Here is a 20,521-nt window from a genome sequence, read left to right on the forward strand (position 1 = left end):
AACCACCCTCCAGTGGACCTGGGGTTAGAGGCAGCGGTGGGGTGGTGGATGGAGGCTATGTGACTTCTGCTGGTAATACTGTTCAAGTTACTGTGAAAATGTTCCAGTCCTGGGTGCAAGGGAAAGAAGTCTGTTATTTCTACTTTGCCAAGCATCCTGAGGGCAGAGCCAAATTTCACCCTCCTCCTGAATCAAGTCAATAGTTAAGAGATTTTGGTTTCTGCATACCATGAAGACCAAAAAATCATTACTAAGCCAACAGTAATTCCCCAAAATAGAGCTACCAAAAGAAAGATCTAAAATGTTGGAGTAGAAAGGGTTTGAAGCTCAGTTTCTCCCCATTTGAGCTTTTTCCTAATGTACTTAGAACATTTCTCTCAATTGCTCAAAAAAAAGTTAAAAACTGAATTTGTATTCTTCACTTGCCAGAATCTCAAAAGAGTTAGAATATGATATTCCTACAACGTCCTCAAAACTACAAAACAATTTCAATAGCTCCGCAGGATATTAAAACCTCCTGGTAGCTTCTCATAAATTCAGTTTTTGGTTTCCAGCAAGTAGTCAGACACTAAGTTCAACTCTTATTGAAGATAAGAGCAGGTTACCCATTAAGCATAAATACAATTGACTTAACATTTTTTTTTTAAATCCACTGACCTTATTAATGCCACAGCTGAGAAACTGGGAAAGGCCTGTCTAAAGATATTCATCTAGAAATGACAGAAACAAATATGGTTTACCTCCAATGAAGGTGAATCTAATGATGCTTAAATCCCACCCAGAATGAGGCATCACTACAATCACACTTGCATTTCCAAGACCATTGATAGAAAGCTACATGAAATCTTGCAGAAGACTCAGTAATGTAAAAAACAAAGAGTGAGACTATAGACCAATAGAGTCAATATTAAAGTAGTATTGGACTCCTTTTTCTGAAAAGGACAACAGTAACACCAGTATCCACATTCCAGTGATTTAAGCTATAACTAGAGAAATATCATTAGATATTAGAACAAGCATTGACAGCTAAGATGTATAGTCAAAAATTCCACAAATACTGTTCACAGGTACCATGCAATGCACAAAGGACTCAAAACTATAGACATCTATAATTCACCACAGGAATAGGCAATGTCTTCTCCTTTCATCCCCTTAATAAGGCTTATTTCTTTTTTTAACTTGTGGATGCAAGAAATAAAGAGTCTTCAAGAGGAAAAGCTGCCTTCTGAAAGCAAGTTTTCTGCAGTGTGACCATAAAGATAGGCCTTCAAATATCCAGGTAAAATCTTGAGGGCTTAAGAAGGGGGGCGGTTAGTCTCTACTTGTTTCTCCACTGCCTTTCTCCTCTCTGTCTCTAGAAAAGGAGGAGATTCCAGATACCAGTTGAGCCTCAGTAGAAGTATCTAAATCTCCCTCTTTTCCTCTCTCTTTCTCTCTCCCTTCTTCTCTCTCTTTCCCTCTCTCTCTCATTCTCTCTCTCTCTCTCTCTCTCACACACACACACACACACACACACAGTATGATTCTTAAGGCCATCTTAATCATCTCTCCTCTTTCCAAAAAGAACCTTCAGGTGCAGCATCCATTTGAGGCAAAATTCAAACCTGGAGGAGAGGGAGAGGCCCTGCTTAGGTTCAGAGAGCAAACCCTTTACCAACACTGTGCATTGCAAGTTACAAGCACTCCTAAAGAGGAAGCAGAAGTGTATTATCTTCTTCCATGACTTCAGGAAGAGGTGGAAGAGCTGAGTCATGGGAAGATCTGAATTTTACCATTTTGACTTCTTGTTACTCTCTCTAGTAGAGAGTATGGCTTTGGGAGGCAGACAATTCTAGGCTCAAACTCTAGCCCTGATTCCTGGTAGCTGTACCCCGGAATGAGGTAACCTCTCTGACCTCAACTTCCTCATCTGTAGCATAGTGATAATAACACCCCCCTCACAGAAAGGCTATGAGTTTTCATGAAATCCTATATTTTATTGGCATGTAAGGTGTTAAAATGCTACACAACTGTCAGATAATCGTAGTAGTACTATTCAGAATTCATAGTCTCAATCCTTTGTTGTGCTAGAAGTTAAAGCCCTTGCTATTTCTTTCAAAGTGCTCAATTTAAATCTCAGAAACACTTCATCTTTACTCCATCTTCAAATATTACTCTGCACAAAGTCCAGCCTTACATCCAGTACAATTCACCATGGCTGTACATAGTACATATTTGGGTACAATTTTCTATTAAAAATCACACTATAACCAACTTCTTATGTTATAGCATATGCTGAGATTCTCATTCCTGCTTTTTGTTCCTAATAAGCTTTCATGGGTCAGATGCTAGGTGTGCTGGATGTTTTACATGCACAAGCTTTACATGTGTAAAACTTTAAAGAAGATAGAATCTATAAACAAGTAAGTTAGACACCTTGCCTCCATTTTCCTTCCCTTATCAAGTAACCAAACTTGAGTTGGGAAGGATACCCAAGTCCAGAGTCAAGCATATCCTCTTCCTCCTTTCTGCTTCCTTTCTGAGAGTCAGACTTAAGTTACACATAGGAGAGCCACCGTGAAATTCTACACTCCCAGCAAATATAATGAGAATGTAACACAAGTCAAGATGAATAATAAGGCCATTGAAGACAGCTTTATTAAAAGCCACACAAGGGACTTAGAGTGCAATTAACAACATCTGGTGTGGCCTTTGGTTGTCTAATAAGCATAAGTGTGTCATCTTCTCTGAAACAGGTGAGCAGTATTTAGATGGGAAAAAAAATTAGAGATGTCTTAGAGCATGTTAATCAGAAAATCTGCTTCAACTTGAATTCAAGTTGAATTCAACTGTATCACCATCAAAATAATCTCCCAAAGGGAAGGGGATTAGATGTCACCATAAAAAGATTCATGTGATTCATTCTGAACTCCTCCCCAAGATGAGTGTCCCACAGATTCCAAACCTCACTCTCCATCCCATGCTTCATAAATCTAATGGGCTCCCTTCCACATGAGTAAATTTTCCATACTCCCAGACTACTGAACCAAGTATCTAGGGGTAGCAAATTACAGCAGCCCACTTCCTCTCATTGGGTCCTACAAACACTAGGCAGCCCCCACAGGCCTCCAAGTGAAACCCCACTTGTCCTTTGAAGATTCCAGCCCCAGTAACAGAAGAGTTTTCTCTGCATTCTAGCGTAAGGTGCAAAGTCACTGAGAACAAAGCTCCTGAGAGTCTTTAAGTGGGTTTTTCCCTAAAATTCAATTGTCCATACAACTTATAGGTTAGATCCACTGCAAACATACATGAGATCACGTGTTAAGGTTTTAGTAGCCAAGAGTTTTCCTTGAATTTATATACCTGAAGGAAAATAATATTTGAAAAAACCTCAAATGAAGCCATGAGTTCTTCACAATGGTTTTTACTCCATGCTTTCAGAGCCAGAGATGTATTAGAGTAGATGCAATGTATCAGGAGGGCTGTAGAGAATGAGTGGGAGCACATACTATAGGCCTCAATCCAAATCCTCTTCAGTCTCCAAAATGACTGAGAGGGCACGATATGGATACTCAATCTAGGAAAGAGATTGAGTGCTAGGAAAGAGAAAGAATATTCCGGGGTCTGAGGAATCAGTGCTACCCCATGTGTGCTCTGCAGACTGGTACTGGCCATGAACTGCTACCAGATAAATATGGAAATTGAGAGTAAACATTGAGAAAATTTTATAGCAAATTGACACTGCTATTATAGTTCAGCATGATGATTTTTTTCTATTAGTTCACTTGTACTGATTTTGCAAGAGTTTTCATCTATAATGAGTTGGAATTTTAAAAATACAAACTGGTTCTTTACCGCAAGCAGTTTGAGAAGTGGTGTTCTACACCTAAGTTCACAGCCTTGGCTGTTCAGTGGACTCAGGGGAGTGTTAAAAGGTACTGATGCTTGAGTCTCAATCCCAGATAATCTGCTTTAATTGGAATGTAATGCAGCCTTGGCATTGGGATAGTCTTTAGAACTCCCAGTTGTTTCTAATATGCAGCAAAGTATTTGAGAACCACTTTCCTCATACTGGTAAGGGATCAGGGGACATACTTGGGGGTTAATGAAAAAGGAACCCACAAAAGTAATTATTTATTTATTTTATTTATGTTACTTTGAAAATTTGGAAGATAGTTTAAAGTTATTATTCAACATTAATTAAAATAAGGGTAAAACAGACCGAAATGCTATGATATACAATCATGTTATATATAATTTTTAATGAAAACTTTTTATTGCAATGTAACAGCCACACAGCAAATTACACAGACCTGAAGTGCACTGCTTGATGATATTTTCATAAGGTAAACACATTTGTGAAACCAATATTCAGATCAAGAAACAGATCATGCACAATGTTGTTTGACCCCATGTTATGACATCTAAAATAGCTTCCCGCTGGGAGGAAATCACGATAATGCACTCCATTACTATGAATATGACATTTATCTTGGTTTACAGTAGATCTAGTTTAAGTTGGAAGATTTCAAAAATAGAAATAGAAAGGACAATGATACTTCCTGGTAAAGATGGCAGGTTGAATAAACACATCTGTTCATTCAGGAAATTCCACTAAAATGACAATATGTGAATTTCTTAAAGGCATAAATCTACAGAATCAAGAGCAAAGATAATAATGACAATTAAGGAGCTAGCCAGTAGTAAATGACTTTTCCGGCCTGAGAAAACTAAAACCTAAACTGAGGGCAGAGGAAAGTAGATATTAGTCTATTCACAACATATAAAAGGGATGCTAGTGAGGCTAAAATCAGCAGCCTTCGTTAAGTCTGTTTAAGAAGCCATCAGGCTTCTTAATCCCCACCGCTCACTCCGTACAGTGTTTGATTCTGCCTCCCTTAACCCTACCAAATGCCAGGCTTTACTCTCTGGAAAGGCCCAAACAGGAGTCTACAGGAACACCAAGCACGGCTGAAGATGGAGTACCATACCAAAATCATGGGGGAATTAAGTGAATGTATGCACACCACTCACAGAGATGTCCGAACTTCTTTCCTACTTGATTCCCAAAATGTTAGCAGCCAACCAAGAGATTAGAAAAGCCTCCTATGGGGATCCCTGGGTGTTGCAGCGGTTTAGCGCCTGCCTTTGGCCCAGGGCGCGATCCTGGAGACCCAGGATCGAATCCCACATCGGGCTCCCGGTGCATGGAGCCTGCTTCTCCCTCTGCCTGTGTCTCTGCCTCTCTCTCTCTCTGTGACCATCATAAATTTAAAAAAAATTTTAAAACTTAAAAAAAAAGCCTTCTATGATTCAAAGGAACAGATCTTAAGAAAATGATTTTGAATGTTCCCAAGGAAACAGCACAGCTATTTGAAATAAAATCATAAAAGACAAGCTCCAGTTGGGAGACAAGTCTCCATAGGTCTTTCATTTCTGAAGATCTTGTGCAGAACCTGACAGCTTTTCGTTCTGGACTACCTTTTCAAGTCCCTGTATCGTGAAGAGTTTGGAAGATACAGATAATGTCTCCCTCTAGAAAAGAGGCAGGTTTGTTTGCAAACATCTCGCTCTGAAGCAAAGGTTGGAAAGGTTTGTTTACAGGCCATTATAAATCATTGGGATTTCCTAGGCTGAGGAGTCCTCAACTGTGACACAAACCGACTATAATAATGAGGATCTACCTTGCTGTGCTCCATCTTCTCCCTGTGGAACTTAGGGAGCAAAGGGAATCATGGTGAGTATGAAGCTCACACTCCATGCTGGACTGTAAGTAATAAATAGTCCTTTGTCTCTGACCCAGGAGCCTTATGTCTTCTGCTAGCATCAATGAAACTGCAACAGGCTGACTTCTTAGCTTGCAAGTGCTATAAGACCCTCCATGGTTCTTGACCTCCTTAACCATTCCCACAGATTCCAAATAGTTTTGGAGCCCTCCATTCTAGAATATAAGCAGGTAAACAAAAATCACAGAATCCCAAGTATATGCTAACAATCATAAAAACTGTTAAAAAAGCATCCTGGAAAAAGCAGCCCATTCAAGAGAAGAAAACAAAACAAAACATATTAGTAATATCCTCAAGGAATAAGAGGAGCTTATAACTAGAGAACTTTACATATCTATAAACAAGAACAAGATGCTGTATGTTTAAAAGAAATATTAGGAAAACAAAAGAAAGCTATTACAACTTTAAATGAAACTTTAAGTAAGAAAAAGTTAATAAAAGAGTTTTAAAATAAAGTCAAGAAAATGTCCTGCAGAGTACAACAACACACAAGAGATGAAAAACGCTAGAGTCTGGGTACTTCATTATAGCATAAGCCATTAAGTCAGCCACGCCCCCTCCCCCCCCCCGCCCCCCCCCCCCAGCTTCCTGCAAGGGGATAAATTTCCTTATTGCTTAAGCCAGTATCAGTTGAGTTTTCTTTTAGCCAAATTCATCCTGGGGAGACCTTGGGAACCAGTGTGCCTTGGAAAAGGATAAACTGGTTTGTGGTCTGAAGCAGGGGATAAAATGGAAGTGGTGCCTTTATCAAATAAATAAAGTCTTCTCCTCAAGCTGTTTATTGCCACAATTTTGCTGCAAACATTGAAGATGCCAGCAGCTATGCTATTTCCCTTTAGCAAATAACTGTTTTGTCTCACAATGCTTCCCACTCAATTTTCTGCTGTATGTATATGAATATCATCTAAGGAGAATGCCTAGCCTGTTAGCTTTTTGGGAAACATGAAAGTTTGCCATGTCAAACAAACTGTACCTGGGGAAAAAAGTAGGTTGTGCTGCTTTGGTGATAAAAGAAGTTTGCATATCAGTATAACTTGCTGCCTTACACATCAGCATGCAGTAGCATCCAAAATATTGTCAATGATGCCACAGAAAACTTTGTCTAGTGCTTAAAAGTCAATTGCATCAAAACCAGTAAAGAGAATGTAGAAATCTTCTTGACTACCTGGAAGCTAATGTCTTTCCAGAAACCATGACTTGAAATCTTTGAGTGACATTTGGGAAGGCATTTGTGTCACCTCTGAGAGAAAAGGGAAGCCCATCCTTGGAATAGTCACTTCAGGAAGGAGAAGTTCATTTTTCACTTTGCTTACTTTATAGATATAAACATGACAGACTGTGTCATTGAAAGCTTTAAAGTCACTATTATAATGCAGCTGAAAACCACAAGTTCTTCTGGAAACACAGCTCCTCGGGAAAGTAAAGGATCCAGAGTGACACTGTGTCATAAAAGTTCAGTGCAGATAAACAGTCTTGGAGTATCTAGATACACTGCAGGATATATTTGAAAGCTAATTATGCTTAGACAACCTTAAAATCGAAACACAAATTAGTCATCCTTTCTTTGCTGTCAAAGACAGCATGGATGATGCAGATCTCACCTCAAAGATGACCTCACTGACTTGAGTGCAAATGAAATGATGATTCCCATGCCTAAAACCACTCCAAAATTTCCACTTCTTATTCAATCCAGATGACAAGAGCTTTCTCACTAAAATTCACTTTTGAATAAAATTGAACCTCATCCCTATTTTAGTTAACAAATTTGGACTATTTCAATTTTTCCAGACATTGCCATTAAATTTTGTACACATTCTATAAAATAGAAAAACAGACACAACTCATTAGAATTATCATCTTTATAGCCCATTCCTGTGAAGTAATAAATTTCCAGGGTAATAAAATAAGCTGCATGAAAACATTTGGCATATATGTGTACTTTGGGAGAAGGGGGTAATTTATAGCTTTATCTAGATTTTCAAAGATTTCTGTGCCCCCCAGAATGTTAAAGGATAGAAACACTAATGACTACCGCTCTACGCTATGAAGTAGTCCTTCAAGATAGTACGTAATTACCATGTCAAGTCATGGTAATTTCTAACATGATTTTAATCCATTATCACCTTGTAAACTAGTAGTTAAGTTTTCAAATGTGATCTGACCCAAGTCCTGAGAAGTTGATGAGGAAATTCCTATAAAACTGAAATTATCTTTCCAAGTCTGATGCATTAGAAGCCTACTTAAGAAACATGACAACTGAATGCAATGGGCCAGGCTAGATCCTGGACCAGAAAGAGAACCTTAATGCAAAAACTGGTGAAATCCAAATAAAGCCTGAGTTTAACTAACAGTAATGTATCAACACTGGTTTCTTAGTTTTGACAAATTTACACTGGTCATATGAAATGATAACAATGGGGAAAGTGGGTGAGGGACATACAGGAATTCTTTGTATTATCTTAACCACTTTTCTGTAAATTGAAAAATATTTCAAAGAGATGATGTTTTGCAGAAACTCTGCTTGAAATCTTTAACAAGGCTTGATCACATATTAAACAAATATTTATGGAGTGCAGAGGCACCATTTTGTATGCTGGGCACATGGTGCTGAACAAAATGGATCCATCCCTTTCCTTAGGGAGCTAAGAGAGTAGTGGGCAAGAAGACCATTAAACAGTCACAGCAATCAACATAAATTGTAACTGCAGTTTGTAGTAAGCACTGTAAAGGAAAAGTACAGAGGAGAGAGGTGCAAAGTTAGAAAGGCCTCTCTGAAGCAGTGGCACTTAATATGAGACATGAGGGATGGCTAGGAGCCAGTCAGCAGCATGAGGAGTAAGGAAGAGCATGTTTGCCAGCCAGGAGGAAAGAAAGGGCTAGGAACACACACCTTTATGCCTAAAGCATAATCACATCATGGAAGAGTGTTACCATCTGAAGAACTGGACTCTGTAACATCTTCCTTATAGTCTGGGTTTAAGTTTTTATAGTTTTCCAAAGAGATATGGAAAGCCACTAAAGACTTTAACCAGAAGAATGATCCAATTGCTGCTTTCAAAAGATCATGATGGTTGTAAACTAGGAGTATGACAAGAAGCTCCTGCTCAAGTGCCCACATTAAAAAAATAATAAGGAAAAACTAATGATAAAAAATAATGAGAAAGAAAAAGTTCTCAGCTTCTAACTATATTTGTTCTAAAAAAAATCCCTGGTAAATAATCATGTCATCCTAGATTGTATATATTGCTTCTTTAGAACCTGCCACCATAAGACTTGCAAGGAAGATGGAGTCCCAAAAGGGCTCCCAAATCACTCAATCTGGACCTTTCCTCCAGAATGACTATGATTAAGCATAGGTATGAACAAAAACACAAGAAAGACACCAAAGTCCAATGTCTTGGAGCTTATCAAGGTATCAGCAGCTAAAGTCTGCAGCTCTTACCCCTTGGGAATCCTAGCTTTCATGAGAGATGAAGAATTCTTAGTATGTCTGGTTTTAAGACCACAAAATCATTATTGACACCTCACTAGTACCATCTTGGCATTAGCCCAGGACTAAATATAGAAAATCCTGGACTGCAGAAAAATGTAATTTTCAATGCCTGTTTAAAATATACAATGTTAAATGTCATCCTCAATTACTATAGAAGTAACTGGTATGTTGGCCTATCTGACCTAAAAAAATGAAATATATCTTCCAAACTTGATGTAAGTGGTAGCACTTCAATAAAACTTAGTAATTAGTCTGCAGTACTAGTTGGGTTCTTTTAAACAGAAGGCCCTAGGGACTTATACTCTCAACAGACACTTGGATCTCCTTAGTTTGTAGAAATATAGTATCTTTAACCTCACTAAATATTATTGAGATATACTCTAAAAAGAGATCAGAATCAGAAGAAAGAAAAGACTGGATCTTGACAGAAGTCTATGATTTGATACAAAAAGCTTTTTTATGCAAAGCTCTGTGAACCAAATAGCTATTAAGTGGACTGTCCAGCCAATTGCCCCTCTTCTCTGGAAACAATATCTTCCCCTGCAGTCAAAAGGGTTACAGGAGAGTTTCTGGCAACATGATTGGGTAACTTGACCCTGCCCCAAACCACCACAGTCAATAGAATCAAGAGTGTGCACTTGACACAAATTGGGCCAAAGAGTCCCTTTCTCCGGGAATCTGAATTTAGAAGTAAGAGATTCTTGCTCAATCTGTCTGCTCTCTTGAATAGAGGACACGTAAACACTGGAACTGCTGGCAGAGGCTATTTTCAACCATTTGGACAAGGAAATTGAGAAAGCCAGGCTGCAGGAAGAGACAAGAATGGAGAACATGTGCCAGAAAAAAGAGATGAAAAGCAGAGAAAGAGGGCTTCCTGTTTTCCCTATCACACTCCAGGACCTGATGCTAGCTTATACCACCCTATCCTTGCCCCTAAAATCCATGGAACATGACCAGTTATCCCTTCAATCACTCGTTTTTACTTAAGCCTGTTCAAATGGAATCTTGTAACTAGAAGACAAGCCCTCATGAACACTTCAGATCTCTCCATTTTATTTAGTCTCAAATAACTGAGAACCAGCTTGCACAAAAATTTTAAGGCAAGATCTCTGCAAGGAGAATCTAATTCCAGCCTCTCAAAACAGAGAAGTGCAACAAAATTAAAAATGCTTATCCTAAAATATTAAGCGGAAGAGAAGCAGGGCACAAAATTGTGTATATATCAGAATTATGACTACACTATAGTTTATATTTGTCAAGAAGTGAGGCCCCATATGCATTAGGAAGAAGGAAATTAGCCAAAATAACAGTAGTTACAGTGACAAGATTATTTTCTGTTTTCTCTATATTCTTCTGGATCTGTAAATAATTAAACACTTTATGACTTAAAAAATTAACTCCAAAGATTATGTAGAAATATATAATGTGTTTATAACACAATGATGTATTTTTTAAAGTAGAACATAAAATACTGTTACATTTACTGCTGTATAAAAAGGAACTGTCCCTTTAAGACTCAGCATATTAAAGAAACATTGTAACTTCCAACCCACTGGCTCCAAATTAATATTCCACCTTCACTTCCTCTTCACCTATTTGCCCTCCCTGTCCAGTCTAACCCTACTTGCCCCCATTGCATGCTAACCATCTTCAAATGGGATTTCATACTTCCCCTCCCCCACTCTCTCTTCACTATACTCCCACATCCCTGGCATCCCTCTGCACTCCCTTCTACTTTGAGGTCTGCATTTTGTATCTCCAGACATGCAGAGCCATCCTGTCACTCATAGGCCCTAGATTTGTCTCCTCTCTTTTAGATCAACCCACTGGGAATAACCTCATCACAAATGGCCTCCAGCCCATTTTAAACTATCCTTAGGGGCAATCCAGGTAAGTGTTACATACTGCCCCTTTCAATTATAGCACCAGACAAGCCACAAGTGGATAAGGAATGGAAGGCAACATCCAAAAATAAAAACCATTGTGAAGTTGGATAATTTGTAAATGATCTTTAACAGGCTATGACACAACTTTCAATAACAATTCAAAATTCAATTCTGCATATGGGAGGGGGAAAAGTGGTAAGTCACTTATTTTCCAGGAAAAAGGGAGCAAGCCTCTCTGATGATGAAACCAATTCTACTGGTTTCCTCCATAATCATTAACAGCTTTCATATATTGAACAGGGCATTGTGCCAGACATTCTTATACATTATCTTACATAATCCTCCCAATGACCTACGAAAAAACTATTATTCCCATTTTACAGAAACAAAATTGTTGATCAGAAGAGTTAAGTTACTTATGCAAGTTTTCTTTTTAAATATTTATTTATTTATTAGAGAAAGAGACAGAGAGAGAGCAGGGGGAGGAACAGGAGAGAATTTTCAAACAAATTCCCCACTGCGAAGCCTGATACCAAGACCCTGAGATCATGACCTAAGCCGAAATCAAGGGTTAGATGTTCAATCTACTGAGCCACCCAGGTGCCCCGTTATACTTGTGCAAGTTTGAAAGGCCTTATAAAAAGTAGTAGAACAGGATCGTTATGTCTTTGCATTAGGCCTCATGGCCTCATGGCCTCAAACAGGCCTTAGATAGGCTTTCTCAAGGAAGTAAATCTGCGATTTACTTTATAATGTTAAACCACGTATTAGCTAGTAGTAGTAGTAGTAGTAGTAATGGTATTTTATAATACAAATACCCAATTTACATGTAAATTTATATTTTAAATGAAAAATACACACCAAAAGAAGCATTGTAGAAATGACATTATCCAACATTAATAACACACACAATAATATTCAGTATCAACATAGCCCTTATACATTACAGTTAAAAACTATATTACAAAGACTTCTCAATACCACATATCAATGGTAATTATTTATAACTGTTTACAAACCAAGCTTATTAGGGTAAAACAAAATACAAACTAGGAGAAATATTTATTGCATTCATTTCACTAGGAAGAGACAATTTTATAACCTACTTCATTAGAGTGGAGTAACTTTACAATTTCTAACATTACTCCAGTTAAAGTGCTTAAGTATTATGTATTATACCATGAAAACCAATAGCAATCATTTCAAAGGGGAGTGGGGGAAGGACCACATTGTATCTCTAATTCTAGTAACTTGTACTACTCTGTATTAAAAAGAAAAAAAAAAGCCTTTGCCCCCATTTAAGCACAGAAAATGTGATGAAGTAAGAAGGATGAAAATGCAGAAGTTACAACCACAAAGGTAAAGGGATCACAAAATACCATTTGGTGTATTCTCATTCTCTGAATAGGCACATCTATTCATAGCTGGTATATTTTTTCTTTCCCTCCAATTGCTACCATCGTGTACTCTTTCTTTTTCTGTGTGAAAACAATTAACTCGCCAATTTCTTCAAAGGAAACTATAATCATTCATTCACTAGTACAATAAACTTTATTGAGCACCCAGAATGTACTAGACACTTTGCCTAAGAGGAAAATAAATAAATAAAGGTAAGTCCCTGCCCTCCCCAAGCTCTGTGGGTGAGAGAGCCTTGTGTAAAGTAAACAGCTGAAAATAGTGTGCTAAACGCAGGAGCAGAGGTGAGTACACAGTATTATAGGAACACAGCGGGAGGATTAACCCAGCCTGGAGCAATCAAGAAGCTTTACAGAGGACAGCACGTTTCAACTTAGCCTTTAAAGATAAATAGGAACTTTCCAAAGAGTGATGAAGGAGACACACAGAGAGGAAGCTGTCTGGCCATAGTGTAAAAGGGCACTGAGGAGCAGAAAGAGCATGGAGAAAATGATGTTATCAAAACAACAAGCTCCTTGATGAGATACTTACCAAGTTCTATGGAGGCCACGTGAGCTATGAAATTAAAAAGCAAACAAACAGGGGCACCTCGGTGACTCAGTCGGTTGAGGGTCTGCATTCGGTTCAGGTCACGATCCTGAGGTCTTGAGATCAAGCCAGAGTCCAGCTCCCTGCTTAGCAAGAAGTCTGCTTCTCCCTCTCCCCCTATCCCTCCCCCCTGCATGTGCTCTCTCTCTCTCTCTCTGTTAAATAAACAAATAACATCTTTAAAAACAAACAAAAAACAAACTTTGCCAAAAATCCAATGACTTCAGTAGATTAAGGTGTTGCAATAAATGGAAGACCATGAGTACACTACATTTACTAAAAATATACAGACCAATGAGAGAAACATTCAGTATGAAATAAAAAGAATTTGCATGTGTTTATGGATACAAAAACCGACTGAAAAGATAGTGTTAACAAAATGTTAATACTAATCACCTCTGGGTGATGGAATTATGAGTAGTTTTGTTTTAATCTCTCTTTGCTTCTCTGCCTTCCAGATTTTCTGCATTAAGCATACATTACTTTGGCAATTAGTGGGGGAAATATGTGCTAAAATAGAACAATGTAAGCTGGGCTCAGATTGTGGCATGCTAAGGAGTTTGGACTTTATTACACAGAAAATGAAGATTTATTCCAGGCATTGGATCAGGGATGTGAGATGAACAGATTTTGCATTTTAGGAAATTAAATGTTGTTAAGGTGTGCATACTGGATTAGAAGGGTTTGAGGCTGGAGGAAAGATGTGATGGATAGAACTAAGGCAGTGCCAGTAGAGATAGAAAACACCTATTTGGGGAAGAATAGACAGGACCTCCTAACTGAATATAAAGTAAGAAAAAAGGGTAAAGGTTTAAGGATGATTCTAGGTTTCCAGGCAATTGGTTAGATGCAGATATTGGAAGCCAAAAGGCATAATAAGAAGGAAAAGGCATATTTTAAGGATGGACTGCTGAATTTAGTTTTATGCGTGACATCTTAGAGGACATCCAGGTAGGAATTCTAGTAGGAAGTTTGAAATGGTCTCAGTTCAGGAAAAAAGGATGCAGATACACAGTCTCATAGGAGGTGGTGAAGCCATGGGATTGAGTGAGTTTGCTCAGGCAAAGTTGGGTGAGAAGAGACAGCAGAAGCTGGAACCTTGGGACATGCTAAGTCTATAGCAGCAGTCAGAGACGTCAGAAAGCCAGAAGAGGGGCAGCCCAGGTGGCTCAGTGGTTTATCGCTGCCTTTGGCCCAGGGTGTGATCCTGGAGACCCGGGATCGAGTCCCATGTTGGGCTCCCTGCATGGAGCCCTGCTTCTCCCTCTGCCTGTGTCTCGCCTCTCCCTCTCTCTGTGTCTCTCATGAATAAATAAATAAAATCTTTTAAAAAGAAAAGAAAGGCAGAAAAGTCAGACTTTGGTAGAGTTGTTTTGGGGAACAAGGTGGTCAACACTGGGATCAGAGCAAGGGGAAGAAATTTTACTATTGCAGCTACCAACAGTAAACAACCACAGAACCTGGTGACTAACGGGGCATAGAAAAACAAAAGGCCAACAGGTGCAAAAGACAGAACAAAGAGAGGCAACTGGTCACCCTCTGAGATAGAAGGTGTTGTCAAGAGAAGCAAAGTAAACATGGTAAGGATTACCAAGTAAGGTTGTTCTGTTGAAGTTGGAACTTTTTTGAAAGCTGTTGAAGCTGACCCACTGCATGGCTGTTCTGGGGCAGCAACTTCTGTGCTTTTAAAAACAACGAAGCTGATGTGCACAGGGAAGATCAGGGAGTCAGTTCCTGGCAGGTTTAAGACTAGAATCAATCTCCAAAACACTAGGGTTTAATTCACTACACATCAGCATATTGCCTCCTTCTGCAAACACAAAAAGAAGGCTTACCCCAAAAATATCAGGTATGCAATATAGTAAAATATAAACTAATTTATCCTTTGCCTTGACTTAATGGAAATAACTTCTCACAACATATAGCGCTCTCTCTGACCATCACCTCTTGTCTTCCAGCTAACTTCCACTACGCTTTGATCCCACTGAGACTGCAATCCACTGATCCTACCACCTCTTTACTCATTGTCATTTTCTTGATTTCCTCTCCTCTACTTACCAGCTTCAAATGCTGTGGTCAATTACTACAGTAATACCTTCCCTGCTTCTAGTCACTACCCTCTTGCCCCTATTATTTTATTAAACCCATTGGACAATATGCAATTCTGGTTAAATCCTTCCCTTCACTTGCTCCATGTCTTCATTGTATCAGGGACTACAACAACCTACTGACTGCTCTCACTTTAAATTTGCGGCCAAAAGCTTACAACAGGCCCTCTGTGGCAGCCAGACAACCTTACTGCACGTCCCCAGGCTGTTCACTCTCCCTACTTAATTATTCACACTTTCTCTCTCCTCCAACAACTACCACTCTTTCTGCATCCTCACTGTCAGTTGATTCTTTGCTTCCTCTTTGGAGAAAACTAAAGCAATCAAAGAGAACCTCAAATGATCCCCCCCCACCATCTTGGTTACCCACCTTTCAGATCCTGCACCCACTTCCTCGGCCCTATATCCATGAAATGTCCTTTCTCTTGTGCAATAGGCTCCATATCTTATCTCTCCAACATTGTTGGTTATTCTATTGAATCATTCGCAAATGACAGCATGCAAACATGCTGTTATTTCTTCCATCAAAAATAAAACTTCTTAATCCTACTATCCCCATTTCCTCCCCTTGCACAAAAATCTTTGAAGAATTCTCTTATACTCACAATTCCAAGTCCTCTCTCTAATTCTCTCATATACACATTCTAGTCCTTTTATTCTACTTATCTGCTTTTGTCAAGGTTCTAGTCAAGGTCACCATTGACCTTCAATCGCCAAAGTCAGTGGTCAGTTACCAGTCTACATTTTACTTAACTTTTCAGCAGCATAGGACTCAGCTGATCTCTTCCCTTTAAAACTCTTCACCAGCTTCCGGGGTATCACATGCTCCTGGTTTTCCTCCTACCTCCCTGGGAGCTCCTTTTTGGTCTCCCTTAGTGGTTTCTCTTCTTCTCCACAGCCTCTTAATGTCTGAGAGCCCCTAGGGTTCAATCTTTATTCCTCTTTTCTTCTCTCCATAAATTCATTCCTTAGAGATTTTGTCAGTCTTAGGCTTCAAATACCATCCAAGTGCTGAAAAATCCCTAATTTATGTCTCTAATCAAATATTTCCTCTAAACTTCATCTCCCATTACATTTAACATTTCCAAAATATTATCCTTATCCCCTGACCCCCTAAACCTTCTCTACCTCGAAGTCTTCCACACTTCAGCTACTGGCAACTCAAAGTTGGTAAAACCAGAAAAGATAAGATCATTTTTTTGTTCCTCTGTCCTGTAGATGCTATATCCAATCCATCAGGAACCCCCTTTGGCTCTAATTTCAAATATCTGTAGAATCTGACCACCTCTTCCCACCTGCACTGTTACCACTCTTGTTCAAGGCACCATCATCTCTCACCAAAGTTATTACAATAACACACTAATCTCTCTGCTTCCACCCCTGCCTGAATAGAGCAGTCAAACTGATAGGTAAGACAAGTCACATTACTCCTTTGTCAAAACCCCACAAAGGCTCCTCAGCTGAAGGACTTAAAATGACCAATAAGACCTTACTTTACCTGAGCCCTGAACCCAGGGTGACCTCACCTCCAATCACTCTCCCAGTTGTTCACTCCACTCCAGCCATGGAAAAGCTCCATGCTTTTTCTCTAGCAAGGCACATTCCACCTCAGAGCCTTGCATTGGCTGTTCCCTCTACCTGGAGCAACTTCCAGATGTCCACATGTCTAACTTTTTCACATACTTCAAGGCTTTGCCTAGTTCTGATCTCCCCAGTGCAGCCTCACCTGACTTAAAACTTGCTACAATTTCTACCCAGTTGCCATGCTTTAAAATTGTCACAATCCCTACCCATCTCATAATTTTTCATTCTTTTTACCATGTTGTGGTATTTTTAAAAGCACGTATCACCTTGAAATATACCACATGATTTATTTCTTTGTTCATTATTATTGTCCGTCTCCACTCACTGAAACTTCAGCTCTAAAAAGGAAAACATTTTTGTCTGTTGTGTTCATGGATGTATTCCTGGCACATAGGAGGTGCTCAATTAACACTTGTTGAACAGATGAATCTATTTCCCCTACCGGGCTGTAAGTAACTCAAGACTAGACAAATGCTTCAATCATTTCTGTACCTTGATTATCATCCTGATAATATCATACCCTGATAATATCATAAGTACTATAAATTATATAATCTATATGTGTATGTATGTATACACATACACACATATTTGTTTCTTATATCAGCCTAACAGAATTTCTTGTGGATTGCCAAGGATGGCAGCAGCATGCATTAATAGGAGGCTGATCACTGTTGCATTTTCTCAGAGATGAGTGCCCACCTACCTCTAAAAAGGTAAATGGCATAGATATCCAGAGATCATCCTTAAGGCCTCATATATGACCAGTCAGAAAACGGGAAAGTGACCTTGCCTTCACATATCATATATTCCTCACCATAGCCTTTTCCTAAATATATCCCTCCAGACTTCCCCCAAGCTGTTGCTCATTCCTGGTAACAGCTAAATCAATTGACCATATTGTACTGGTTTGCTTCAATGTGTTTGTTTACTAGTTGAAGCCTGCATTAAGGGCAGGATTATTTCATGGTGCTCGGCTGCCTGGCTCTCTTCCAGCTCTCTCCTCTCCTAGTCTCTCACTGTGCAAAATAGCAATCTCTTTCTACCTCTGAAAGCACCAACATTCTGAAAGTTATTTGACTATCATGTAATTCTCTGTCCTTGTGAGATGCTGTCCTCACTGAGCTCTGTGGCCTGAAGTTAGGTAAGTGCCCATCACAAATTACTATGGCAAATGTATCTAGATCCCTTTTACCTTCACTTACTGTCTCAGCCAATGCTCTTCCCTCTTTCTGGCCTATTATTCTACTGCAAATGATACATGAGCAGTTATTTGAATCAGTACGAAAAGATAATATGAACATGATTTTATCTAAAATGTCACTTTTCCAGGATTCCATTTGGTTTCTTCTTTATTAACCAAAGTTCCATTGTTATAAAAATTACAATAATAAACTACTCTGAGTCCTGTAATTTCACAGACAGCTTCTCTATTCCCTAAGTAACCAAAACCCCATTGTTCCTAATTAAAATATTCAAAGGTGAAATCCAAGTAATCTCCACATGGTATACTAGCGCTTCCACTTCAGTCTCTAGGGTTAAAAGAAACCCTTCGCCAAGGGGGGGGAGGGGAGAAGTTTCTGAGTCTATAGTACAAAAGCTTCAAACTGCATTCCACAGTGTGTTATTTTCTTTCCAGAAAATTCTAACACTATATAATTACTTTTGTATGGAAAATGAATAATGTAAGCTTCTAAAAACAGCTAGACAGAAACCATCCAAATCAGACAGGCCTTTCCTGAAACCAAATGAAATATTAAACGAGAAAATATCTCTAGGAGAACAAAGCTCTTGGATTGTTATTAAATAGAGATGGAACATAGTGGGGGAGAAAGTTACAAGGGGGGGTGTGTTTTCTCATCTATGGTGTCCGGGTTTGTCTGCTTCAGAGAAGCTGTAGCATTGATCAGACCAAAAAAATGTCACAGGAAAATACCAATCAGAAATGCATCTAGGATCTTGCAAGGTTTCCTGTTAAAAATAACAGCAAAAACATCAATTAAGCTCCATCTATTGCGACAGAAATGCATTGGTAGAGGAAAAGCGAAATCCCACCTGCATGGGAAATAAGCCGCAACTGGTCCCCCAATTCGGAGAAAAACGAGCTTCACTCGGTCCCTGGCTGAACTAATTCCAGCAAAGATAGCCAGTGGGTTCGTGTGTTGGGGGAGGGGGACAGAGTAGAGCGCACCTCATCGCCCTCCCCCCAAAACTGCTCCAGAAATGTGCAAGCGTCGGCGCCGCGCGACCGGGCTCGGCCCGCAGAACGCCTGTGCGGAACGCAGGAGCCTGCTGGGCTCCCGGGCAGCCGCGACGTGCGGCGGGCGGCGCGGGTGCGGGCGCGGGCGCGGGCGCGGGGTCCTGGCGCGGGGTCCTGGCGCGCCTCCCCCTCCCACCCACCCCACCCCCAGGCGTTTGCACGGGTCTCCCAGGCTCCCGGCGCCGGCGCTCGGAGACCTGGGCAGGTCCTCTGCCTGCCCCGGCTGGAGCACCTCGCAAAGGCATTTTAGCAGGAGCAATTCCCGCCCTGGCATCGTCTCGACAGCCCGGGTGAACGAGCCGAGCCGGCCTGCGCCGGGACCCACGTCCGGCTCGGCCGCCCCGCCGGCCCCACCCCCGAGCCTACCCAGCCTGCGCGTCCCGCGCCCGGCCCGCAGCCCGGCACCCAGCAGGGGCCGGGGGGCGCGGGGCGGGCAGTGCAGCACCTGCGGAGGACTTTCGGCTCATGCAACAGCCATGGCAGCCTCCCCTCGGGTCGTACAGAAGCCGGAGGCGAGCCGGCCGACGGCTGCCAGGAGCGCGCATCGGGTCCCCCTCCCTGCGCTGCCGACCCCGAGGCTCGGTGAACTAACTCTTGGGCGCCAACGGCCCGGACCGCGTCGGCTCGCGCGGTTCAGCACCGAGGACAGCGGACACACTTTTTGCCCCAGCGGCCCCGCGGCCGGGAGGGTAGCGTTAGCGGCAGCGGCGGGGCTGCAGGTGTCCGGACCGCGCGCCCTCCCGCATCCCACCCGCTCCGGCGCCTGGGGCGAGGCAACCCCGCGGCGTCTTACTTTTCTGGCTGGAGTAACCCGGGTAATAGCCATAGTAGCCGGTGATCCGCAGGATCCGGTCCTCGATGGTAGCCACCCCGTTGGGGGCCGCCTTGACATCCATAGAGAGCGCCGGGCGGCGGCCCCGCGGCGAGCGCAGCGCGGGGCCCGGGAGCTGGTGCAGGTGCTGCCGCCGCCGCCGCCGCCGCCGGTGCTGATGTTGCAGCTCGTGCTCCCGCGCCCGGGCTCTGACTCCACCGCCCGGCGCAGCACCGGCTCCGCATCACAGCGGCGGCGGCGGCGGCGGCGGCGGCGGCGGAGCGGCCCCCACTCGGGCCGGCCTCTCCGTCAGCCTGGCAGCAATCCCGCCCGCCGCCCGGCGCACTGCTGCCCGAACAGCGCCCCCTCACCTCCGACGCCCACCGCAGCCGGGGCGGGTGTGGGCGCCCCACCTGGCCGCAGACTCTCCTCGTTAACCCTTCTGCGCCCCTTCCCCGAAGCCCAGACATCCCCCCGGCCCCACCTGCCAGAAGGGATGCTCGGTCAGGGGCTTGGGAGGAAACGAGGTGAGATGGTGGCGGGGGCTCAGGGAGGAGCGGTGGAGACGGTTGAGACCCAAGCGGAGAAAAGTGTTAATGCGAGAGGAGCA

At 41.6% G+C, this 20,521-nt stretch overlaps 1 protein-coding gene across 1 annotated transcript in view; it reads right to left on the bottom strand.

Moving 5' to 3' along the window:
* Window positions 1-20,066, bottom strand: part of SLC35F4 (solute carrier family 35 member F4) — a 226,612-nt gene extending 206,546 nt beyond the window's left edge. The window contains exon 1 of the mRNA XM_072838718.1: window positions 19,894-20,066. Within this exon, the coding sequence (XP_072694819.1) occupies window positions 19,894-19,996 (103 nt within the window). The 5' untranslated portion in view covers window positions 19,997-20,066. The remainder of the gene's footprint in view (window positions 1-19,893) is intronic.
* Window positions 20,067-20,521: the final 455 nt, after the last annotated feature.

This window comes from Canis lupus, chromosome 9 (genome assembly GCF_048164855.1).
Source record: "Canis lupus baileyi chromosome 9, mCanLup2.hap1, whole genome shotgun sequence".
Lineage (NCBI taxonomy): Eukaryota > Metazoa > Chordata > Mammalia > Carnivora > Canidae > Canis > Canis lupus.